This window comes from Kogia breviceps, chromosome 10 (assembly GCF_026419965.1).
Source record: "Kogia breviceps isolate mKogBre1 chromosome 10, mKogBre1 haplotype 1, whole genome shotgun sequence".
NCBI classification, from domain to species: domain Eukaryota; kingdom Metazoa; phylum Chordata; class Mammalia; order Artiodactyla; family Physeteridae; genus Kogia; species Kogia breviceps.
The window spans coordinates 84,197,385-84,217,637 of record NC_081319.1 but is presented as its reverse complement, the minus strand read 5'-3'; the positions used below and the strand labels follow the sequence as shown (position 1 = coordinate 84,217,637).

Sequence of the window (20,253 nt, the reverse complement as noted above, 5' to 3'; positions counted from 1 at the left end):
TCTGTCACAGGAAAAGAAAAGAAAGATCCAGGCATCTGTTAAGAGACCTTGAGGGTTAGTGGAAATTTACCGCTGAGACCTAAGTCCCCCAATCCCCAATCCTAAAGTCAACAGGAGCGCTGATCTCTAATCTGCCTAATTCCAATCTCTCCAAGATCTGACCACTGACTGAGCTCAAGGGCTGTCCCTGTGTCCAAGTTTGGATCAGAACCTCCCCCATCTGGGTGGGTCGGACAGCACCTCCTATTTACTGCTTCTCTCCATGAGGCAGCTCCTCCCAAACTCCAGCCCACAGCCTTCCTACAGTACTCCGAGCACCTGAGAACTCCATCTCCGCAGAGCCCTTGGTGCACAGCAAGGCCCCCCAGCACGTGCTTTGGGACTGCCACACACCCTGTCAAGTGCGTTCAGAGCAGCCTGTGAGCCGGACATGTGGACTCCCTAGGAAGTGGCTCCTATGCTCAGAAACTTCCCTAACCCTTGGCCAGCCATACCTGTGTTGGCCCTGACAGAAGCCGGGTAGCTTACTGCCCGGCCCCGCTCGGCAGTGACGGTCACCACGTATTCTACGCCTGGCATCAGGCCGGTCAGCAGCGTCCCGTCTGCCTCAGAGGGCACTTCCAGCCGCACCCTCTGGTTGCCGGCACTGACGTAGGACACCACGAACTGGTCCACCTCAGCCTGGGGGCGCAGCCAGTTGAGCTCCAGCGTGGTTGGTGTCACAGCCACCACTCGGAGGTCCTGGGGGCCATCGATCACTAGCCAGGTCAGAGAGAGGACGGATCAGGTGGGAGTCTGGATCTACAGTCACCAGCTTTCCTTCTACAAGCCTTGCCCCCAGCCGATCCCTCCCCTCTGCCCTCTTGGAGGGCATATTCCCAGCCACCCCTCTCAAATCCAGATCTCCACCCAGGACCCCACCCCACAGCCCCAGCTCTCACTGGTGGTGATGGTCTTGGAGGCAGGAGGGCCCCAGCTAGTCCCTCGAAGGGCACGGACAGTGACCTGGTACTCCTGACCAGGGGCCAGTCCTCTCTGGTCATAGGCTGAGGCAGAGCTGGGCACCCGTGCTGTGAATGGGGGGCTCGGCCCCTCTGTCTGCAAGAGAGAAAGCACCAGGTGGATCAGGGCTGCCACTCTCACCCCTGCCGCTCAAGCCCCCTTATCCTTTCTTTCTCCAGTTCCCGGAAGGGTCAACATGGGACTGTGTAGAACTTGGCCCTATACAGCCGGGGAGCGTGGGTGGTATCAGCAAACACATCTAGAACACCTACTCCATGCCACGTACTGTTCTAGGCGATTTGTATATATGAACTCACTTAATCTGCTTAAGAATCTGATCGTATTATTCCCAACAGACAGATGAGGAAACTGAGGTACAGAAGGATTAAGTGGCTTGCCCAAGGTCACCGACAGCAAGAAAGTGGCAGGAATTTAAACCCAGGCAGTGTGACCTCAGAGTCCCCTCTCAGGGGCACTACCTTTTTAGCCTGTTCATCAGCTGTCTGCCAGAATTCTGACACATGCCAGGACTCTTCTTCTGGCTTTCCCCCGGCAACCCTGACTCCCTGGGCACGAGGAGGCTTCTCCTAAGCCCATTCCTGTCATAACAGATGAAGTAGATGAGGGATGCCACTTCAAGTCTCACTTCCTCCTTCAAGCAGCTGCCCCAGCCTGAGCCTCCCCACAGACACCTGCCCCTGTGACCCATGTCACGACATTTCCTTTCAGGTACTTTTCTTGGGTGTGACCCATGTCACGGCATTTCCTTTCAGGTACTTTTCTTGTATCTGCAGCAGGGTTGTAGGCCCCTCAGAAACAAGGCCCACCTGCTCAGAGTTCCACAAATATGTCCCCTGATCTTGTGCCTGGCATCATTTGGGCACTGGAGACATAAAAATAAAAGATATGATCCCTGTCTTCAGATAGCTCATGCCCTAGTAGCTAAATGTGTGGCCACGTCTTACGTTTTATTAGATCCCTAACCCAAATCTCTATGTGTAGTACATGCCTGTGAGAAAACAACCCTCCTTCAAGTATACATGGAAAGTATTATGATTATTTGTGGTGACCCCACAGAAAATCTGCCAGCCCCTGCTCCAGGCAGGGTCTCCTGGAGTGCCAGCCACTGGGGAAACAGGAGGAATGGACATTTGTGATCAGTCTAACGGCCCAGCATCTCGCTGGGCTGTCTATCTAGGACAGCTAATAAAGACATCCTGTTCTGTTTAGCTATGTTGGCTGTTATGGGGACACCTGCATTCAGCCAAGTAGGATTGGAAATTTCAAAAGGCACTCTCCTAAACCAAGAGAATTGTGGGGAAATCGGCATACTAAATACCAAAGTATAAAACCAGATGAGAGTCCACGTAGAGACTTCTGGGTTGAGGATGAAGGAAAGCTTTGTCAGAGTTTTCTTGGCTGAAAAGTTTTCGTGGGCACACAGGATCCCCACCCCTCTCCTACTCACTCTGCCCTAGGACACCCCATCCTGGGATGCCTTGGACTGGTCTCAACTCAAGACCTGTGTGCTCCTCCTCCTTCCCAGAACTTATTCTCTGTCCCCTTATTCCCCCAACCCAACACACACACACACACACACACACACACACACACACACACGAGCGCGAGCGCACACACACACGCATACACACACGAATACACACACACGAATACACATACGCACACACACGCACAAACACACGCACGCACGCACACGAATACACACACACGAACACACACAAATACACATACACATGCGCGTGCACACACAAACACACACACACGAATGCACATACACACACACATGCACACTTTGAGTGCTCCCTGATGATATCTGGTCCTTTCAGCAACAGAAGCCCATCCCCAGAGCTCTCCTTCTCCCTTCAGACCACCTACATGAACCTTTTCAATGCTTTGTAGTGCCCTCCTGAGATCCATCTGGGAACAGTCCCCTGAAAAGTCCCACTGTCAGTCTAACCCACAACTCTCAGCACCATCTGTCTGGTCTGAGGCAGGCTCTCTAGCCAGATGCTAGCAGCTGGTTCTGCCCCTTGGTGAGAGTTTTGGCTGCTTCACTGATGTCCTTGGCAAGATTCTAACTCTATTCTCAATATCAACCTCATGGCCCCAGGTGGGCGACTCCACTTTGGCTGGTCCCTGGAGCTTACTTCATCCTCACCCTGCTTTTCAGACCAGACCAAACAAACTTTTCTCAGGCTGCAAGGGCCTGTGTCCCAGTGAAAACGTGGCATAGCCCCAGTTTCCAGGCTGCAGAATGCACCCAGACAGGGAATACTTGAACGTCTTTCTGTTCGGGGGTTCACCTCCCTCAGTTTCTTCATGCTTTCTCTCACATTCACAGAAGACCTTGCCTTTTGCAAAATAGCAACATTTCTTAAGTTAGTGGTCCTTGGGCTTGGGGTGCATCAGAATCACCTGGAGGGCTTGTTACAACACAGGTTACCGGGCTCTGCACCCTAGAGCTTCTGATTCAGTAGATCTGGGGGTGGAGTCTGACAATTAGCATGTCTAGTGCTCCAGGTGATGCTAATGCTGTAGGTCCAGGGAACACGCTTTGAGAACCACTGAGTCAGAGGAACAATGCCACGTATGCAGGGAAAGGAGGAATGTTCCTCTTCTGTGTTCTGAAAATCATTCCAATAACTAGGTGTGTCCCTTATCCAGGGATAGTAGAGTTTGGGCTTTGAGAGAGCAGTGGTTCTAGAAAAGGGGAGGGGATAAGGTAGAGAGAGGCTTCTAGGAAGATGGCAGTGGCCAGAGGACAGCCAGCTACTGAATGTACTCTGTGCCAACAGAAATGGATAGAGAGTGCTGGCCAAGGCAAGAGGCACAATCCTAGGGGCCAGCCACAAAAAGCATAGAAAGCATAGTCAGAGGGCCAGTAGCATAGGCTGATGTGGAGTCCAATGGAGGAGTCTGAGGACCAATCTTATGGGAGCATTTTCCACACCCAGGCTCAGAGAGAACCCAGAATGTGACAGAGGCCCATAGCCAGAGCAAAGCAGATGAGCTAAGAGCATGGCCAAGCTGGACCCAGGCCAGCTCAACACCAGCCCAGCCCCACGGAGAGGGAGAAAGCCTAGGGCTGCAGCGGGGAGGCTGCACCCCCTGAGAACACCAAGGATAAGTTCATATTTACTAAGAGCGGGAGATGACGCTACTCTATAAGCTCCTTCTACCTCAAGTGTTTATTTTACTTCTTCTTTCCTTGAAGTTCCTTAAGAAAGTTCTGTTTCAAAGTCCTACCCTCTTGAGATGAAAACTATGCAAATAATATACACACAGAAGAGAGTGGGAGAAACACTTTACAATGTTAACAGTGCTTGTTTTAGTGTGAAACAGCCAAGCATTATTTGTTTTTTTCTCTAGTTGCCAAATTCTTGTCTTGTGATTACATTATTTTTATAACTGAAAATAATTTTTTTTTAAACAGAAGAAAAATCCAAGCTCTCTTGGTTGTGCAGCGAAGTAGGGATTTCTGCCTCTGCTCCTACCAGGGGGTAAGGAGAGACAGAACATGGCAGGGGTCTGGGCTTGAGGGGATAATAAGTAGACTTAGAATGACTAGGCCACTTGGGTTGGGGGTGACAGCCAGCACCTCTGAGCTGTCCCTTCTGTCCTAGAGGCTTCCTAGGTTTAGGCCCTGGGACTTATTTATTTTTCCAGAGTCCTGACTGGGTAGAGATGAGAATGACATAGCCTACCCACCAATGGCATTTGTGGAATGATGCAGGAAAACATTTGGACAGTAGAAATGTCAGATGATTTGAAACTAGGAGACCAAACACATCATAAAAGCCCAATGTGCATAAAAGGAAATCTCTAATGAGAGGCCACAGTCTTTGTCCTTAGGGTACCCCCAAATATTTTAAGAGTGAGTTGGAAGGAGACAGAGAAAGGAGGCTTTGCAATGCACCGATGACACGGAGGTATGGGAACCAGCTCATGGACTCAAAGTACTGCAACAGCCCGGACAGGTTGGCCCAAAGCAAAAATGATAACACTGAAGACAGCCAAATGCAAAGGCTTATATTTAGGCTTAAAAAAAGAGTATGTAGTTGAATGTCTTCTTTTTTCATTCCTTCTTTTCTTCCCTCTTTCCTTGTTTATATTTACTAAAGTTTCTACACTGAGCCTATAAGACTTTTATCATTAAAAATTACTTAAAAAATCAAATGTGGGCTTCCCTGGTGGCGCAGTTGTTGAGAGTCCGCCTGCCGATGCGGGGGACACCGGTTCGTGCCCCGGTCCGGGAAGATCCCACGTGCCGCGGAGCGGCTGGGCCCGTGAGCCATGGCCGCTGAGCCTGCGCGTCCGGAGCCTGTGCTCCGCCACGGGAGAGGCCACAACAGTGAGAGGCCCGCGTACCGAAAAAAAAAAAAAATCAAATGTGATCAAAATAACTGACAGTTTGTCAGTTATGAACTGACCACAAGTTCATATATGTCAACTCTGAGAAAAGTGCCAGGGTAGCCAGAGTTAGCCGGGGGAACCACTGGGCTCCTCATTGCTCCCACGTTTTGATGGGGGGAGGCACATGCAAAAAGCAGGAGGCATTAGAGGAGGAAAACTAAAAAGTGAAGGATTCAGAGAACAAAGCATTAAGGAAAAGGGGAGAAGAAACCGGTGGGTTTGGCCTGGAGGGAATGAAGGGTGACGTGATGGCTGATGTCTCCAAATACTTGAAAGCCTATGGTGTAAGACACAGGGAAAGCAAAAAGCACGTTCTGATGGCTGGCGAAGGCCCAGCTAGGGCCAATGGATGGATGTTAGAATGGGGCAGACTTGGATCCAGCAATAACAAAAAGAACTGACCACAGTGATGAACAAAAATGGAGTCGGCAGCCTCAGAAAGTCTGAGCTCAAGGTCACCAGAGGTGTTCCAGCAGCAGTGGGCCAATGCTGCAAAGGCGTCTGCACCGGGTGTGGGGCCTTTAGAACAGCTTCGGGAATCAGCCAGCTGGACGCAATCACTGGTTGCCTGGGACTCCTGCTTGAGGTGAGCAGGAGGGACCCCCCTCCCCGCAGTCCTGCCCACTCAGCCCCCTCTTGGAGCTTGGCTCTCACCGTGGGGATGAACTGAATTTCGTAGGCATCCACATTGCCAGGAGCCCGGGTCCACTCTGTCCGAACCATCGTCTCCTCCAGGAGGTGCATCCTCATGCCCTCAACGGCTGGCACCTCTGCGCAGGAGAACAGGATATGAGAAGCTGCTTAGCCCAAGGCACCCAGACCCCCACCATCACAGGCTCCTCCTACTCAGAGCCGCTCTGAGAGATCCACCCAAGCTCTGACTCCTCTCTGGGGGTGGGGCAAAGCCAGCAGCGGCCTGAACAGACTCTGGGTCTCCTTTACTGCCCCCCATCACCAGGAACACGAAATCTCCCTAAAAGCAACTAAAGGGGCCCCCAATCTGCTCATCAGAGATCTGAAGGCAGGTCTCGCCTGCAGGCGTGCCCACACGTTCTGCAGCCCCTGGTGGACACTGGCTCCCTGGCTCCTCTGACTATGACCCTCCCCCCCTTCACTCTTCCTCCAATTCCCTGGGCTTCTAGGCCTCAGACTCAGGCTTTCCCACTGGCTCCAGTTTTCCAGTCCCTGACCCAGCACATTGGGAAAGGCTGCCCGCTCACCTTCCCCGCAGTCCTCCCCTGCATAGCCATCTTGGCAGACGCAGCTGCCCTCACGACACTCTCCCCGACCGCGGCAGTCCCCGGGGCACGTCTGGATGGCGCAGTCGGGGCCTCGGAAGCCCTCGACGCACACACACTGGCCCGCGCGGCACAGCTCCCGAGGCCCGCAGCCCCCGAAGCAGGCACTGGCGGGAGGCTCTTCCTGCCCACAGTCCTCGCCGCTGTAGCCCGCGTGGCACACGCACACGCCCTGCACACAACGTCCACGGCCCCGGCAGTCCGCCGGGCAGGTTCGGGTGGCACAGTAGGGGCCGGTGTAGCCGGAGTCGCACACGCAGCGCCCGTCCTCACAGCGGCCGCGCCGGTGACAGTCGGAGGGGCAGGTACGGAGGCTGCAGTCCTCGCCCGTGTAGCCCTCCCAACAGGCGCACACACCATCCTGGCACACGCCGCGCTGGCTGCAGTCGCGCGTGCACCGCCTCACACCGCAGTCTTCACCCTCGTAGCCGTCGTCGCACACGCACCGCCCCTCCAGACACTGGCCGCGACCCTGGCAACCCCTGGGGCAGCTGCGCCCGCCGCAGTCTTCGCCCTCGTAGCCCACGTCGCACAAGCACACGCCATCCTCGCAGCGGCCGCGACCGCGGCAGTCCCCGGGACACCGTCGTTTCCCGCAGTCCTCGCCTGTGAAGCCCGGGTTACACACGCAGCGGCCGTCCACGCAGCGCCCGCGACAGTCGCCAGGGCAGGCGCGCGTGCCGCAGTCCCGGCCTGTGTACCCGGGCCAACACACGCAGCGGCCGCTCTCGCAACGGCCCCGGCCGCTACAGTCCCCAGGACAGCTGCGCGCGCCGCAGTCCTCGCCGCTGTAGCCCGCGTTGCACACGCACACGCCGTTCTCGCAGCGCCCGCGGCCCCGACAGTCGCGCGGGCAAGCGCGGGCGCCGCAGTCGGGCCCCGAGTACCCAGGCCAGCACACGCAGCGGCCGTCCTCGCAGCGGCCCCTTTGGTTGCAGTCGCCCGGGCAGCTGCGCACTCCGCAATCGTCCCCGCTGTAGCCTGGGTCGCAGATGCATTCGCCTTCCTCGCAGCGCCCTCGGCCCCGACAGTCGCGGGGGCAGGTCCGCGTGCTGCAGTCCTCGCCCGCGTACCCGGGCCAGCACACGCAGCGGCCGTCCACACAGCGCCCGCCCTCGCCACAGTCCCACGGGCAGCTCCGAGAGCCGCAGTCCTCGCCAGCGTAGCCAGGGTCACAGACGCAGCGCCCGTCCTCGCAGCGCCCCTTCTGGCTGCAACCTCGGGGGCAGCTCCTCACCCCACAGTCCTCGCCAGTGTAGCCCGGTTTGCACACGCAGCGCCCGTTCTCGCAGCGTCCCCTCTGGCTGCAGCCCCGAGGGCAGGAGCGCAGGCTGCAGTCGTCCCCGGAGAAGCCCGCACGGCACACGCACACGCCCTGCACGCAGCGCCCGCGGCCGTGGCAGTCCCCCGGGCAGGAGGGCCAGCTACAGCTGGGGCCGGTGTAGCCAGGGAAGCACACGCAGCGACCACGGACGCAGCGACCCTGATCATTGCAGTCATCTGGGCAGGACCGGGAAGCTGAGAGGGGAGAGGAGGGGGGCACCGCAGCATCTGTGGGGTCTGAGCAGGTGGGCCCACCCCAGCCTGGCTCGCAGGAGCAGGCACAGCGGCTCAGGTCAAACACGCCATGGAGACTGCAGAGGCTCCGCACGTCTGTATGGCCTGAAGTAAGAGCGAGAGGTGGGCCTCAGTCTCTCTGCGGGGAGCGGCTGACCCTGTATAGTGCTCCCCTGAGTCAGCTTCTCCAGCAGAGCCAGCCTCATTTCCTAAGACCATCTTAGTTTCCAGCTGCAACTTGTCAATATATGTGGCCTCCCAGTGCCCTAACATATGCTGGGGAGGAGAGGGCTGACATCTAGTCACGTGGCTCCTCTCTCAGAGTTGTGCCCTGGGCTGCACTCACCACCCCCAAGGGGGAGGCAGGCATGCCTTTTTCTAACTCATACCGAGGTCCTTTATGGACTAGCGATGCCCACCCAATGCTAACCCACTTCTCCACCTTCCTCTTTTTCTGTGCCCCTTCCTGGGATCATCCGCTCACCTGTGCCAGCCTGGGCAGCAGCAGGACAACATCCCCCAGTGCACTGTTCCTTGAGCCCCTTCACCAGCTCCTCCAGGATCTCCAGCCGGACCCTCAGGGCCTGCACCTCCGAAGCAGGGACGGAGGGCTCAGTGCCTGGGGGACAGCCACAGCTACCTGAAGTGGGCAGGTTAATGCGGTGGGTGAACACCACCTGCTTCTCCCCTCCTTCCACGGTGTGCTCATAAAGCTGAGAAGAAGGGCCTCCCCCTCCTGGCTGTTCTGTGCGGCCTCCTGGCTGGGGAGGAGGCCGTGGGGCTGGGAGTGTCACATTGGACCGTGGAGAGAAAGGGCCTGCTCTGACTGTGCCCAGCAGCACCAGAAGGGCCAGGTTGGAGCTTAGCGAACCTTGGGCTGGCATCATTCAGGAGGCTGCAGGGAGAGAGGGCACACATGAGAGCAGCTTCACAGAGAAAGAGACAAGATGAATGCCCTCCTTCCCCAACACACACACCCATAGTCCCACCACCCACAACTAATCTACCCAACTCACATGTTGGAAAATCCACATTCAGCCCAACCCTAACGGATACCGTCCTTGGGCAGATCTGTCTCCACCTTGCTTTCTGATATCATTTGGTCACCCTGCTCCACCCCCTCCACCTACACTGGTCTTTTTTGTTTGTTCCACAGACACTACAGGATTACATTAGACTAAAGGGCCTTTGCACTATATGTTTCCTCTGTCTGGGATGTTCTTCACTGAGCTCTCGGAGGCTGTCTCCTTCTTGTTCAAATCTTAACTCACATGTCATTGACCCCCAGAGGTCTTCCTTGATGCCCAGTTGGAGCAGTCTTTCATCACTCTCCAGCACAGGGTCAAGCTTATGTTCTTCATGGTACTTACTGCTGCCTGAATCAACTGTTTGTGTGGCTACTTGTTTGTTATCTTTCTCCCACTGCTTGGAGAAAGCATGGGAACTCCATAGGAACTCCATAAGAACATCTTTCCTGGCACTGCTGTATGCCTGTGCCTGGCACACGGGGCGGCTATTCAACACATTTTTGTTGAATGGATCAGTGGATGAATATAAAAGACTAATCCTTCCACAAGCACCTGGATCCCAGCACCTATTGTCTTTCAGAAACCTTAAGGTGTAGATTATCCTCTCTCTTTTATTCAGCCCCTTACTCTCAACTAGATCCTTCCCATCAGCTTCCCATATGAGATCAAAAAGCTCCTGTTTAAAACAAAAAACAGGGCTTCCCTGGTGCCGCAGTGGTTGAGGGTCCGCCTGCCGATGCAGGGGACACGGGTTCATGCCCCAGTCCGGGAGGATCCCACATGCCGCGGAGCAGCTGGGCCCGTGAGCCATGGCCTCTGGGCCTGAGCATCGGGAGCCTGTGCTCCGGCAGGAGAGGCCACAGCAGTGAGAGGCCCGAGTACCACAAAAACGAAAACAAAAACAAAAGAAAACAAAAAAACAAAAATACCCTCTTCCTCAGGACTTACATTACCAAATATCAAAACATTACAAAGGTGCAAGGATAGAGAGAACAGAATAGGGTCCAGAAACAGACCTACACATATATGGTCACCTGATTAATGAAAAAGGTACCACTGCAATTAAGAGGAGAATGAATTGTCTTTGTGATAAATGGTCCTGGGTCAAGTGAAGATCCACATGGGAAAAAAAATCTATCTCTACCTTATGTCCACCTACAGAAATTAATTTAAAATGAATATATAGGGACTTCCCTGGTGGAGCAGTGGTTAAGAATCTGCCTGCCAACGCAGGGGACACGAGTTTGAGCCCTGGTCCGGGAAGATCCCACATGCTGTGGAGCAATGAAACCTGGGCGCCACAACTACTGAGCCTGCGCTCTAGAGACCGTGAGCCACAACTACTGTAGCCCACCCGCCACAACTACTGAAGCCTGTGCACCTAGAGCCCGTGCTCCACAATGAAGAGAAGCCACTGCAACGAGAAGCCCGCGCACTGCAACGAAGGGTAACCCCCACTCACCGCAACTAGAGAAAGCCCGCGAGCAGCAGTGAAGAACCAATGCAGCCAAAATGAAAAAAAAAAAAAAAGGATTTCTTAAAACCTAACCGCACAATTTAACCACAGAGGTCATCAAAAGACACCATTAAGAGAATAAGAAGGCAAGCTACAGAGTGGGAGAAAATAGGTGAGATATGTCAGAATATGAATATATATGTATATAAATTATATATGAAGGGGAGAGAGAGTAGGACACAGTTACTGAGAGTGAGAGAGAGGATTAAAATCTAAACTAAAGAATTCCTTCAAAACAAAGACAACAAACAAAAGGCAGGCAACCCAGTTTTTTAAAGTGGCAAAAGAAACAGGCTCTCCAGTAAAGAATATAGCCAAAGGGCCAATTAATATATGAAAAGTAAACATATGTATGTGTAGAACAAAACCAGTAATCAAGGAAAGGCAAATGAAAACTGCAACAGGATGCCATTAAATATCCACCAGAATGGCTAAAATTAAAGGGACTGCTGTTGCTCAATATTGGCAAGAATGTGAGGCTACTGGAACTCTCATTTATTGCAAGCAGGAGCAGATATTAGTGCAACCGGACTTCCCTGGTGGCACGGTGGTTAAGAATCTGCCTGCCAATTCAGGGGACATGGGTTCAAGTCCTGATCCGGGAAGATCCTACATGCTGTGGAGCAACTGAGCCTGTGCGTCACAACCACTGAGCCTGTGCTCTACAGCCCGCGAGCCACAACTACAGAGCCCACTCGCCACAACTAGAGAAAGCCTGTGCGCAGCAATGAAGACCCAACGCAGCCATAAATAAATAAATAAATAAATAAATAAGATTAAAAAAAGAAAGAAAGAAAGAAAGAAATTAGTGCAACCACTTTGGAAAACCGGCAAGCAGTTTCTACTCAGGCATACAGTCTATAACTTAGCAATTCCACTTCTTGGTAAATATCCAACAGAAACGACTGTGTACATCCTCCAAAAGACATGTACAAGAATGTTCATGGGATATTTTTCATATTAGCCCAAACTGGAAGCACCTCAAGTGTCCATTAATAGTAGAATGGATAAATAAATTGGGGCATAGTCATAAAATGGAATACTATACAAAAACAGCCTCTTGGGGGCTTCCCTGGTGGCGCAGTGATTGAGAATCCGCCTGCCGATGCAGGGGACACAGGTTCGTGCCCCGGTCTGGGAAGATCCCACATGCCGCGGAGCGGCTGGGCCCGTGAGCCATGGCCGCTGAGCCTGCGCGTCCGGAGTCTGTGCGCCACAACAGTGAGAGGCCCACGTACCACAAAAAAAAAAAAAAAAAAAAAAAAAAAAAAACACCCTCTTGGGACTTCCCTGGTGGTACAGTGGTTAGGACTCAGTGCTTTCACTGCTGGGCCCCAGGTTCAATCCCTGGTTGAGGAAGATCTGCAAGGCGCACGGTGAGGCCAAAACCAAAACAAAGCAAATAAACAAACAAAATGAAAAAACACTCTCTTGTTACATGCAACAACATGGACAAATTTCGCACACATAACGCTAAGCAAAAGAAACCATACACAAAAAAGAACGTTGTGAATGATGCTATTTATATGAGGTTCAAGAACAGGCAGAGCTAATACGAGATACAATAGAATTACTAGAAATATTTTGTACCTGGAACTGGGTGGTGGTTAAACATACGTATACATAATCAAAAATTAATTGAGCTATACACTTAAGATATGTGCATTTCACTATATGCACAAAAATATACTTAATACACAAAATATACAAAAATATTTTTCCCCAATCTCACACTCCCTCCAAGCACCACATATTTTTCTTCTCTGCTTCATGGCCATAGTTGTCAAAAGATTTATCTGAACTCGCTATTTCTATTTCCCCATGTCCCATGCATGCCTCAATCTGTTCCCACCTGACTTCCCGATCTCCTTTCAACCCAAAGTTTACCAAATAGCCCTCCCAAAGGTCTCCCAATGATCTCAGTGTCACAAAATCTAAAAGGCGTTTGTCTTCACCTTACTTGATCTCTCTCAAAATCACTGGATACTGTTGACCACATCCTCCATTTTAGAGCATTCTGTATCTGTGCTGTCAGTAAGGTAGACAGGAGAGATCGACTCTCGAACACTTGAAATGTGGCTAGAGTGATTGAATTTTCTTTAGTTTTTTTTTTTTTTTTTTTGTGGTACGCGGGCCTCTCACTGCTGTGGCCTCTCCCGTCGTGGAGCACAGGTTCCGGACGCGCAGGCTCAGCGGCCATGGCTCACGGGCCCAGCCGCTCCGCGGCACGCGGGATCCTCCCGGACCGGGGCACGAACCCGCGTCCCCTGCATCGGCAGGCGGACTCCCAACCACTGCGCCACCAGGGAAGCCCCTTCTTTAGTATTTTTAACAGCTCCCCAGGTGACTGCAATGTGCAGGCAGAGTTGAGACCTACTGCAGTAGTCGTCCACCCAGGTACCTTCATCCAGACCCATGACTTTAATTCCCAAACTATACCCCAACATATAAACTCTCTCCTCTTAACTCCGAGCAATATATCCAACCTCCTATTTGGCATCTCCTTCTGGGCACCTCAAATTCAACATGGCTAAAACTGAACTCAACGTTCACCCTTCCTGTACTGCATCCCCTCTCAGTGTTCTCTACTGCAGCTCATGGCCCCATCAGTCATCCAGCCTCACAAGCCAGAAACCCAACAGCCTGTTCAACACCACTGTATTTCATCATATTTACCCATATTTTATTGTAAACATCTCTTGAATCTGCTTCTCTCTCTCCCTCTAAGCATCACTGTAGTCCAAGCTACTATCTACCTTTTGCACGACAACTGCAATTGCCTCCTAGCTGATTGCTCTGCTTCCATTCTTGCCCCCTTATAATCTTGCGGAGGCAACCAAAATGTCCCTCTCCCCCTAAAACTCTTCAGTGTCTCCCTTCTGAATACTCTTCAAACACTGACAGACAGCCCTGCATCATTTGGCCTCTGCTGACCTCTCCCACCTCATCCCCCATAAGACTTCCCTCCCTCTCTCCACTCCAGCCTCACTGGCCTTAAGTCCCCCCCACTCTTCCCAGCCCCAGACCTTTGTATCTATGGTTTCCTGTATGTGGAATGCTCTTCCCTTTTTTCTTGGCTTCCTCATCCTTCAGGTCTCAACCCCACATCACTTCCTCAGGAAACCTTTCCTGCCCAGGTCAGGTTCCCCCTATCACGTGACATCACAGCATCGTGCAACTCCCATTTGTAGCATTTATGACAATTTATAATCATATATTTATTTGCGGGATTATTTTATTACTTTCTTGCCCACACTCAATCTTGCCTGCTAGACTGTAAGGTCCATGGGGGCAGGCATAGCACCTGCTTCTTTTCTTGGCTGCTATATCCTTGCATCTGGCACACAGTAAGTGCTCGATAAATACTTATTGACTACATAAATATTTAGTCAATTTACATAGCTCAACTTAAGCCCAGGACTAGCATCAGGGCTGGAACCAAGGACAGGACCAAGGTCAGGGCTAGGACCACGGACAGTGTCTGGGGCTGAAAGTTGGTTAGAAAGAGCAGCTGGGGCAGATGCTGACCAGGGAGCAGGCCAGGTGTGGATCCTGGCAGGGCTGCATGGTACAAGCACTTTGGAAAACCATTTGGCACAATCTACCAACTCTACTAGAGCGATATGCCAACCCTATGACCTGGCACTTCCACTCCGAGGAATATACCCACCACAGCAGTACTACTCATAATAGCCTCACACTGGGAACTACCCAAATGTCTCACATCTGTAGAATGGATTAAATAAAGTGTGGTTTGTTCACACAGTGGAATAAAATAAAGCAACGAGAACAAACTACAACTATATGCAATAACATGGATGGGTCTCACTAGCATGGGGTGGAGCAAAGAAGTCAGACACAAAAGAGAATGTGCTGAAACATTCTATTTATCTGAGGTTTGTGTCTAGACAACGTTAATCTACCAACTACAACGCTGGTAGTGTTCCAAGTCAGAAGTGTGGCACTCTCGGGGGAGTAGTGACCAGAAGGGGCGTGGTGGGGAAATTCTGGGGTGCTAAGAACATCCTGTTTCTTGATCTCAGTGCTGGTTACCAAGTTGTGCTTGTTTGTGGAATCCACTGAGGCAAGAATTGGGGGGCACAGGGAGACACGGGTTAGAGAGGAAAGGTAGTGGGGCACTCGGGGTGAACCAGGAGAGGGGGCTATGGGAACAGAGGAGTGTGCAGGGGGCAGGTTCAGGAGAAGGGTTAAGGAGAGGTGTTAGCAGGTGCCCAGTTCTTCCAGACCAGAGAGGCTGGAGTGGGAAGGAGCGCAGGGGGAGTGGTGGGAATGCTGACTGGTGAGGAGGGAAGGGACCGTGTGGCGGGCACCTCCTCGCAACACGTACACATTTCCTGGCTTCCTACACTTAACATTCTCCTCTGAGTCTGAGAAAAAGGAGTTTTTGGGGCTACCAGCCATCGTACCCCGCCACCACCCCACGAGAAATGGAAGGGAGCTGGACTAAGGGACAGAGCGTTTCCACACTGAGAGGCACCCTGCCCGACAAAGCCTGGGCAGAGAGACTTGGCAGGCAGAGAGCTGCCCTTCCCTCGGCCCCTCAGCCCTTCTCTCAGCTTGGAGTGTAGCCTTGGCCATGAGGTGGGCTCTGACCTACCTTCAAATCCTGTTGCCCTGTGTCTAAGGCCGTGCACGTCAGCGGGTGTGTGCACACACAAATACACGTACACGGACAAATGTACTCATGTGCGCTCCTCCACAAATGCAAATATGAACACACACTTCTTGTATGCGTATGCTCATATTGATCCAAAGAAGCCTGAATCTCTGCAGGCACACACATTGGAGCACGTGCAGGGGCGCACACACACATAATCTTCTCTTCACATTTCCTCCACACCTAGTCATTGGGTGATGCCTAAAAAAAGCTGATTTCTCATTGGCTCAGAGGGCAGCTACGTGAGTCAAAGAACTTAGTTGGTGTGAGGGGGAACCACACAGGAGGCCCTTCTCCAGTGGGGAGCAGAGGATACAGGGTGCCCCACACCCCTGGAGGCCTTTGGGAGCTGTCCAGTCTCCCTACCCCATGCCAATCAAATCCTGCATCTCTCCCCATGTGGTGGGGGGAAGGGGAAGGGTCTCTGCTGCAGGAAGGAAAGAAGCAGGAAAGTAGTGAAGCTGGTCTGAGGAGAGGAGTGGCCCCCACAGGCCACACCCCCAGAGCCTCCTTCCCAGTACCCCTCTCCGGCCCGGGTCTCCACCACCTCCCAGCTCCCCGTTCCCAAGTCTTGGAAGAAGCCGGCTCTTCTCTCAGCACTAGGAAAGCAGAAAACTTGGGTGTCCCTTGTGTTTCCCCCTCATCACCCTCCCCTACCGCTGCATCTGGGGTGCCTGTGTGCTGTGGGGAAGGAGGGAGCACGTGGCCTCATCTTCTCGGCATCCTCCCCAGAGTTGGAGGGCTGGCAGGGATGGGGGGCATCTTCCCAAGCTATGACTCAGCGTGCAGGCTATTCATGTTGTGGCCAACTTTGACACTTTGCTCATCAGGGACTGTAGGTCCCAAGAAATGGGGAGGGGGCTGGCTTCCGGGAGGGATGTTCCAAAAGTGGGGGATTTTGGCCCCATCCCCATGCTTTTCTCTGCTCCTCACGGCGCAAGAGGAGTGAAGGTAGAAGGATTCCAGGACTGCGAGATGAAGGAGGGAGATGAGGGCGGGCTCCAGATACTGGGTTGGAACCAGGTGGCAAGGAGATACCGGCAGAGGGGAGAGTTGGAGGATCCAGAGGCCGCTTATTCTGGGGAGCTAATGGGCCAAAAAAATGGGAAAATTAAAAGAAAGGACTTCCAGACCCACAGTGGGAAAGAGTTTTGGGGACAGTGAGAGAGAGATGGTGGGTTCTGGTCCTGCGCTGAGAGACCCGGACTGAAGGGAAAGGAAGGTTGAGGAATTGAGGTGCTGGGTCCCCAGGGGTTTGGAGGCAGGGCCACGGAAAGAGGGGAGGGGCCGAGGGTCTGGGAAGTGGGCGGGGATTGGAAGCCGACAGACAGCAGCTGCGGTGTTTCCATGTTTCCGAGTTGCTTCCCAGTAGTTCCTCTCAGTTCCATTTCCAGTTGTTTCCAAGCCATTAAATTCTTTCCAGGCGAGATAAGGGTCCCGCCTGTCCCACCCAGGGTGTGTCATGTGTAGGGGGGAGGTTCAGACGAACAGAAGCAGGAGAGCCTGGAAGGGGGATGGAGCGAAGACGGAGCCCCTGTGCCCCTGGAGGCATCTCTCAGTCATCACAGCCCCGCTGAACCGCTGAACCGTGAGTCATGGGTGCAAAGCTCTCCGCCAAAAGCAAGTTTTAGGATTCTCTCTGCAGACTCCGTGCCCTTCCCAGACCTGAGAGTCCTGCCTCTGCTTCATTTCAACACTTCCTAAAGGCTCCAGACCCCCCAGAACTCCCTCCCGGGCCTTGCAATCCACGTGCTTCCACCTGGGGAGTCCCCATCTGGGTGCTCAAAGACGCTCCCTCGGGCACCTTCCTGGAGCTCTGGCTCAGCGGCTCCAGCCAGAGCACTTGGGGTTCCAGTAGCACTTTCCTCCTGAGGTTCAGCTGGCCACCAGCTCCGCCTGGGCCCTGGCTTCTCCAGCCCCAGCAACTCCAGGGCCCAGAGCCCCGGCTCACTGATAACCATCTCCACCTTGGTGCCACGCCTGGTCCTGTCCAAACCCCAGCATCCACCCGCACCCCTCACCAACACCCAGACACACCCTCCACAGGGAGTCCAGTCCCCAGCGCATGGTCCTACTCCGTCTGCCCCAGCGGAAAATCCCCGCTCTGGGAGGCTCTCGTGGGAGGCTCTCCTGCCAAACTTCACCTGGAGTGTGGGGCTAGAAGTCCCCGCCTCTCCCGGCTCTTCCTTCCTTCTCCCGGAGTGCTGTTCCTTACCTGAGTAACCAGCGACTGCGGTGTCTCTGCACCTGCTCTGTCCCCGACCTTGGGAAGGGGGTTCTCTCGGGGCAGGGTGGGTGGGCGCCCCTTGGCAGTCCTGGGCTCCTGGGCTCCTGGACGTCCCTTTGCTCGTTCCCTGCAGCAGGGGCTCACTGAGCCGCCACCCGACCGTCGATCTGGGCTGCGACAGTGAGAAGGAGGGAGTCTGCAGCGAGCAGGGGGAGGAGAAGGGGAGGACCAGCATGAGGTCAGGGAGGGGAGCGGAGATAGGGCAGGTCCTCCCACCCTCCCGCCCCTGCCAGGCCCTCCCAACGTCATCACATGCCACCCCTCCTCTCCTCCCGCCGTCACCCCGACCCCCTCCCGACCCCCCCCCCCATCTGGGATCACTGGTCCCACAATACCCTCATCTCACCCCCTCCAGCCCTCGTCCAACCTCCCACATCCTCTCCTTATCCCATTTTTACCCTTCCTCCTCACCCTAATTTCTGTCCAACTTGACAGCCCCATCCTCATGCAATTTCTCCTTTTCCTCCACCGTTTCTCCACCTGTTGCCCCTGTTCTCTGACCTGTTTTCTCCTCTCTTGTAACACCCTTTCCCGTGTCCAGGTACCCTCTCCCTCCTCCCTCCTGCACCTCCCCACCTCTCCCCAGATGCCACATTGCTGCAGCTTGGATCTTGCCCCATCTGTCTGTTGCCCGGCACCCACTCCTTCATCCCCCAACCAATTACCTCCCGGCAGGGCAGGGAGCATAGGGGATGGGTGGCAGGAGGAAAGCTCCCTCCCAAGCCTACATCTCTCTCCAACAAGGGCCTTCTCCTTGTCCCCACCTCTGCCCCTGCCCGGCCTCACTGCTGCCACCTGCACTCTCCCCTTTTCTTGCCTTGCCCCCGTGATGCCTCTCCCCAACTGTACTGTTCAGTCAATCTCTGGTTCTCAGCTCGGGATCAATGACCCCTTTTCATTCTCTCACCTCAGCAAATTCCTAGAGAAATGAGGGATGAGGCTTGGGCTCTGGCTGGACAAGGGCTTGGCTGAAGACCAGGACATGGGAGACTTGGGAAAGAAGGTGGGGTTCAGGGGAGACAAGGAAGGGAAGCCTGAAAGTTAGGTTTAGGGACGGAGAAAGAGCGAAAGGCAGGCGCAGATATGGGGGTGGGGGCACAAATGGTAAGGTGACATTCTGGAAGGCAGAAGAGGGCTAATGTCTGGGTGCTGCATGGAAGCAGGAGCAGGGGTAGGAGAGTCATGGGCTGGAGGAAGAGGTCACTTTGATATCGGGCAGAGACAGGAAGACTGACCAGAGGGCAGGGTGGCAGACACACCCACATCAGGCTGCCGGGCTGCTTCTCTGGTCTCATTTCCCCATGTGCTTTGCCACCCTGACAAGGGGCTGAAAAGGAGACTTTGGCCAGATGGGTAATATCCAGGCTGAGGGAGACCCTGCCCCAGGCTTCACACTGAGGATAAAGTTCTTGCCACCCAGCTACAGTCTTCACCATTGAGGAGTAGCTTGGTCAAGTCACAGGTCATGGGTGAAAGGGATGTGCAGGAGCCTGTGTGCGCCCGATTCTGTCGCTTGTTGGGGCACAGGTGTCCATAGCCTGGTCAGGTCCCCAGGTCGTGGGTGTGGTGATGCTGGGTCAGGGCACGCTGATCCAGCACCTGGCTGTGCCCTATGCCCCGTGAACTCCCAGTGGCTGAGGGCAAAGGCGCGCATGTTCCCTCGTGTGGGTGTCCCCGTGTGTCCCTGTGTCTGGCTTTTTTTTTTTTTTTTTTTTTACTGGCTTTCATGGGGAAGATGAAGTCAGCTTCTTGGATAGAGCTGGGCTCAGCTTCCTTCCTCTGCCTTGGCTGGAAGCCCCCAGAGCCTGGAATAGGTAACAGCTTCCCTCAGATCTCCAGGCAGAGGTTGGGGGAAAGGAGATGAAAGGATGAAGGAGGGTCTGAAACAGCATTATGTGGAGAGAGCAGACTGCAGAGAATAGATATTCTCTGATACCCCCAGATTCTAGTAATTCTAATGGTCATACCCTTATTTTTTTTTCTTCTTTTTGGTCCTATACCCTGTCTTTGTTTTATTTACTTTTTGTTTATTTTTATTTAAATTTTTATTTATTTTTTTGGCCACACCACATGGCATGTGGGATCCTAGTTCCCCAACCAGGGATCGAACCCACGCTCCCTGCAGTGGGAGCATGGAGTTTTAACCACTGGACCACCAGAGAAGTCCCTTGGTTTTATTTAGGAAGTATGGTCACCATAGGTATACTTGGCCCAGACAGTGTCCAGAAGACCCTGGAGAGGAAGAAGCAAGAGCTGAAAGGATGGCCCGGGGATGTTTTGGAAGTCCACTTCTGGGGAGAGACGGGATGCCAGAGTCAGAGAAGGGTGTGGGATTCCAGACATTCACAAGCTCACAGGGCATTTGAAGAAGCCACTGGAGGCCTGACAGATATAATTCCAGGCTCTGAGATAATCATCATCTAAAATGTCATCCACACCCTGGATTTCAGGCT

General features: G+C 53.5%; 1 protein-coding gene across 1 annotated transcript in view; it reads right to left on the bottom strand.

Annotated features, from left to right (window-relative positions):
• The window catches only part of TNXB (tenascin XB), a 60,795-nt gene extending 42,864 nt beyond the window's left edge, over positions 1 to 17,931 (bottom strand). The window contains exons 1-6 of the mRNA XM_059078170.2: positions 17,729 to 17,931; positions 8,776 to 9,186; positions 6,657 to 8,396; positions 6,091 to 6,206; positions 942 to 1,098; positions 495 to 758 (exon numbers count right to left, since the gene is read on the bottom strand). Coding sequence (XP_058934153.1) covers positions 495 to 758; positions 942 to 1,098; positions 6,091 to 6,206; positions 6,657 to 8,396; positions 8,776 to 9,178 — 2,680 coding nt within the window. The 5' untranslated portion in view covers positions 9,179 to 9,186; positions 17,729 to 17,931. The remainder of the gene's footprint in view (positions 1 to 494; positions 759 to 941; positions 1,099 to 6,090; positions 6,207 to 6,656; positions 8,397 to 8,775; positions 9,187 to 17,728) is intronic.
• Between the last annotated feature and the right edge of the window lie 2,322 nt (positions 17,932 to 20,253).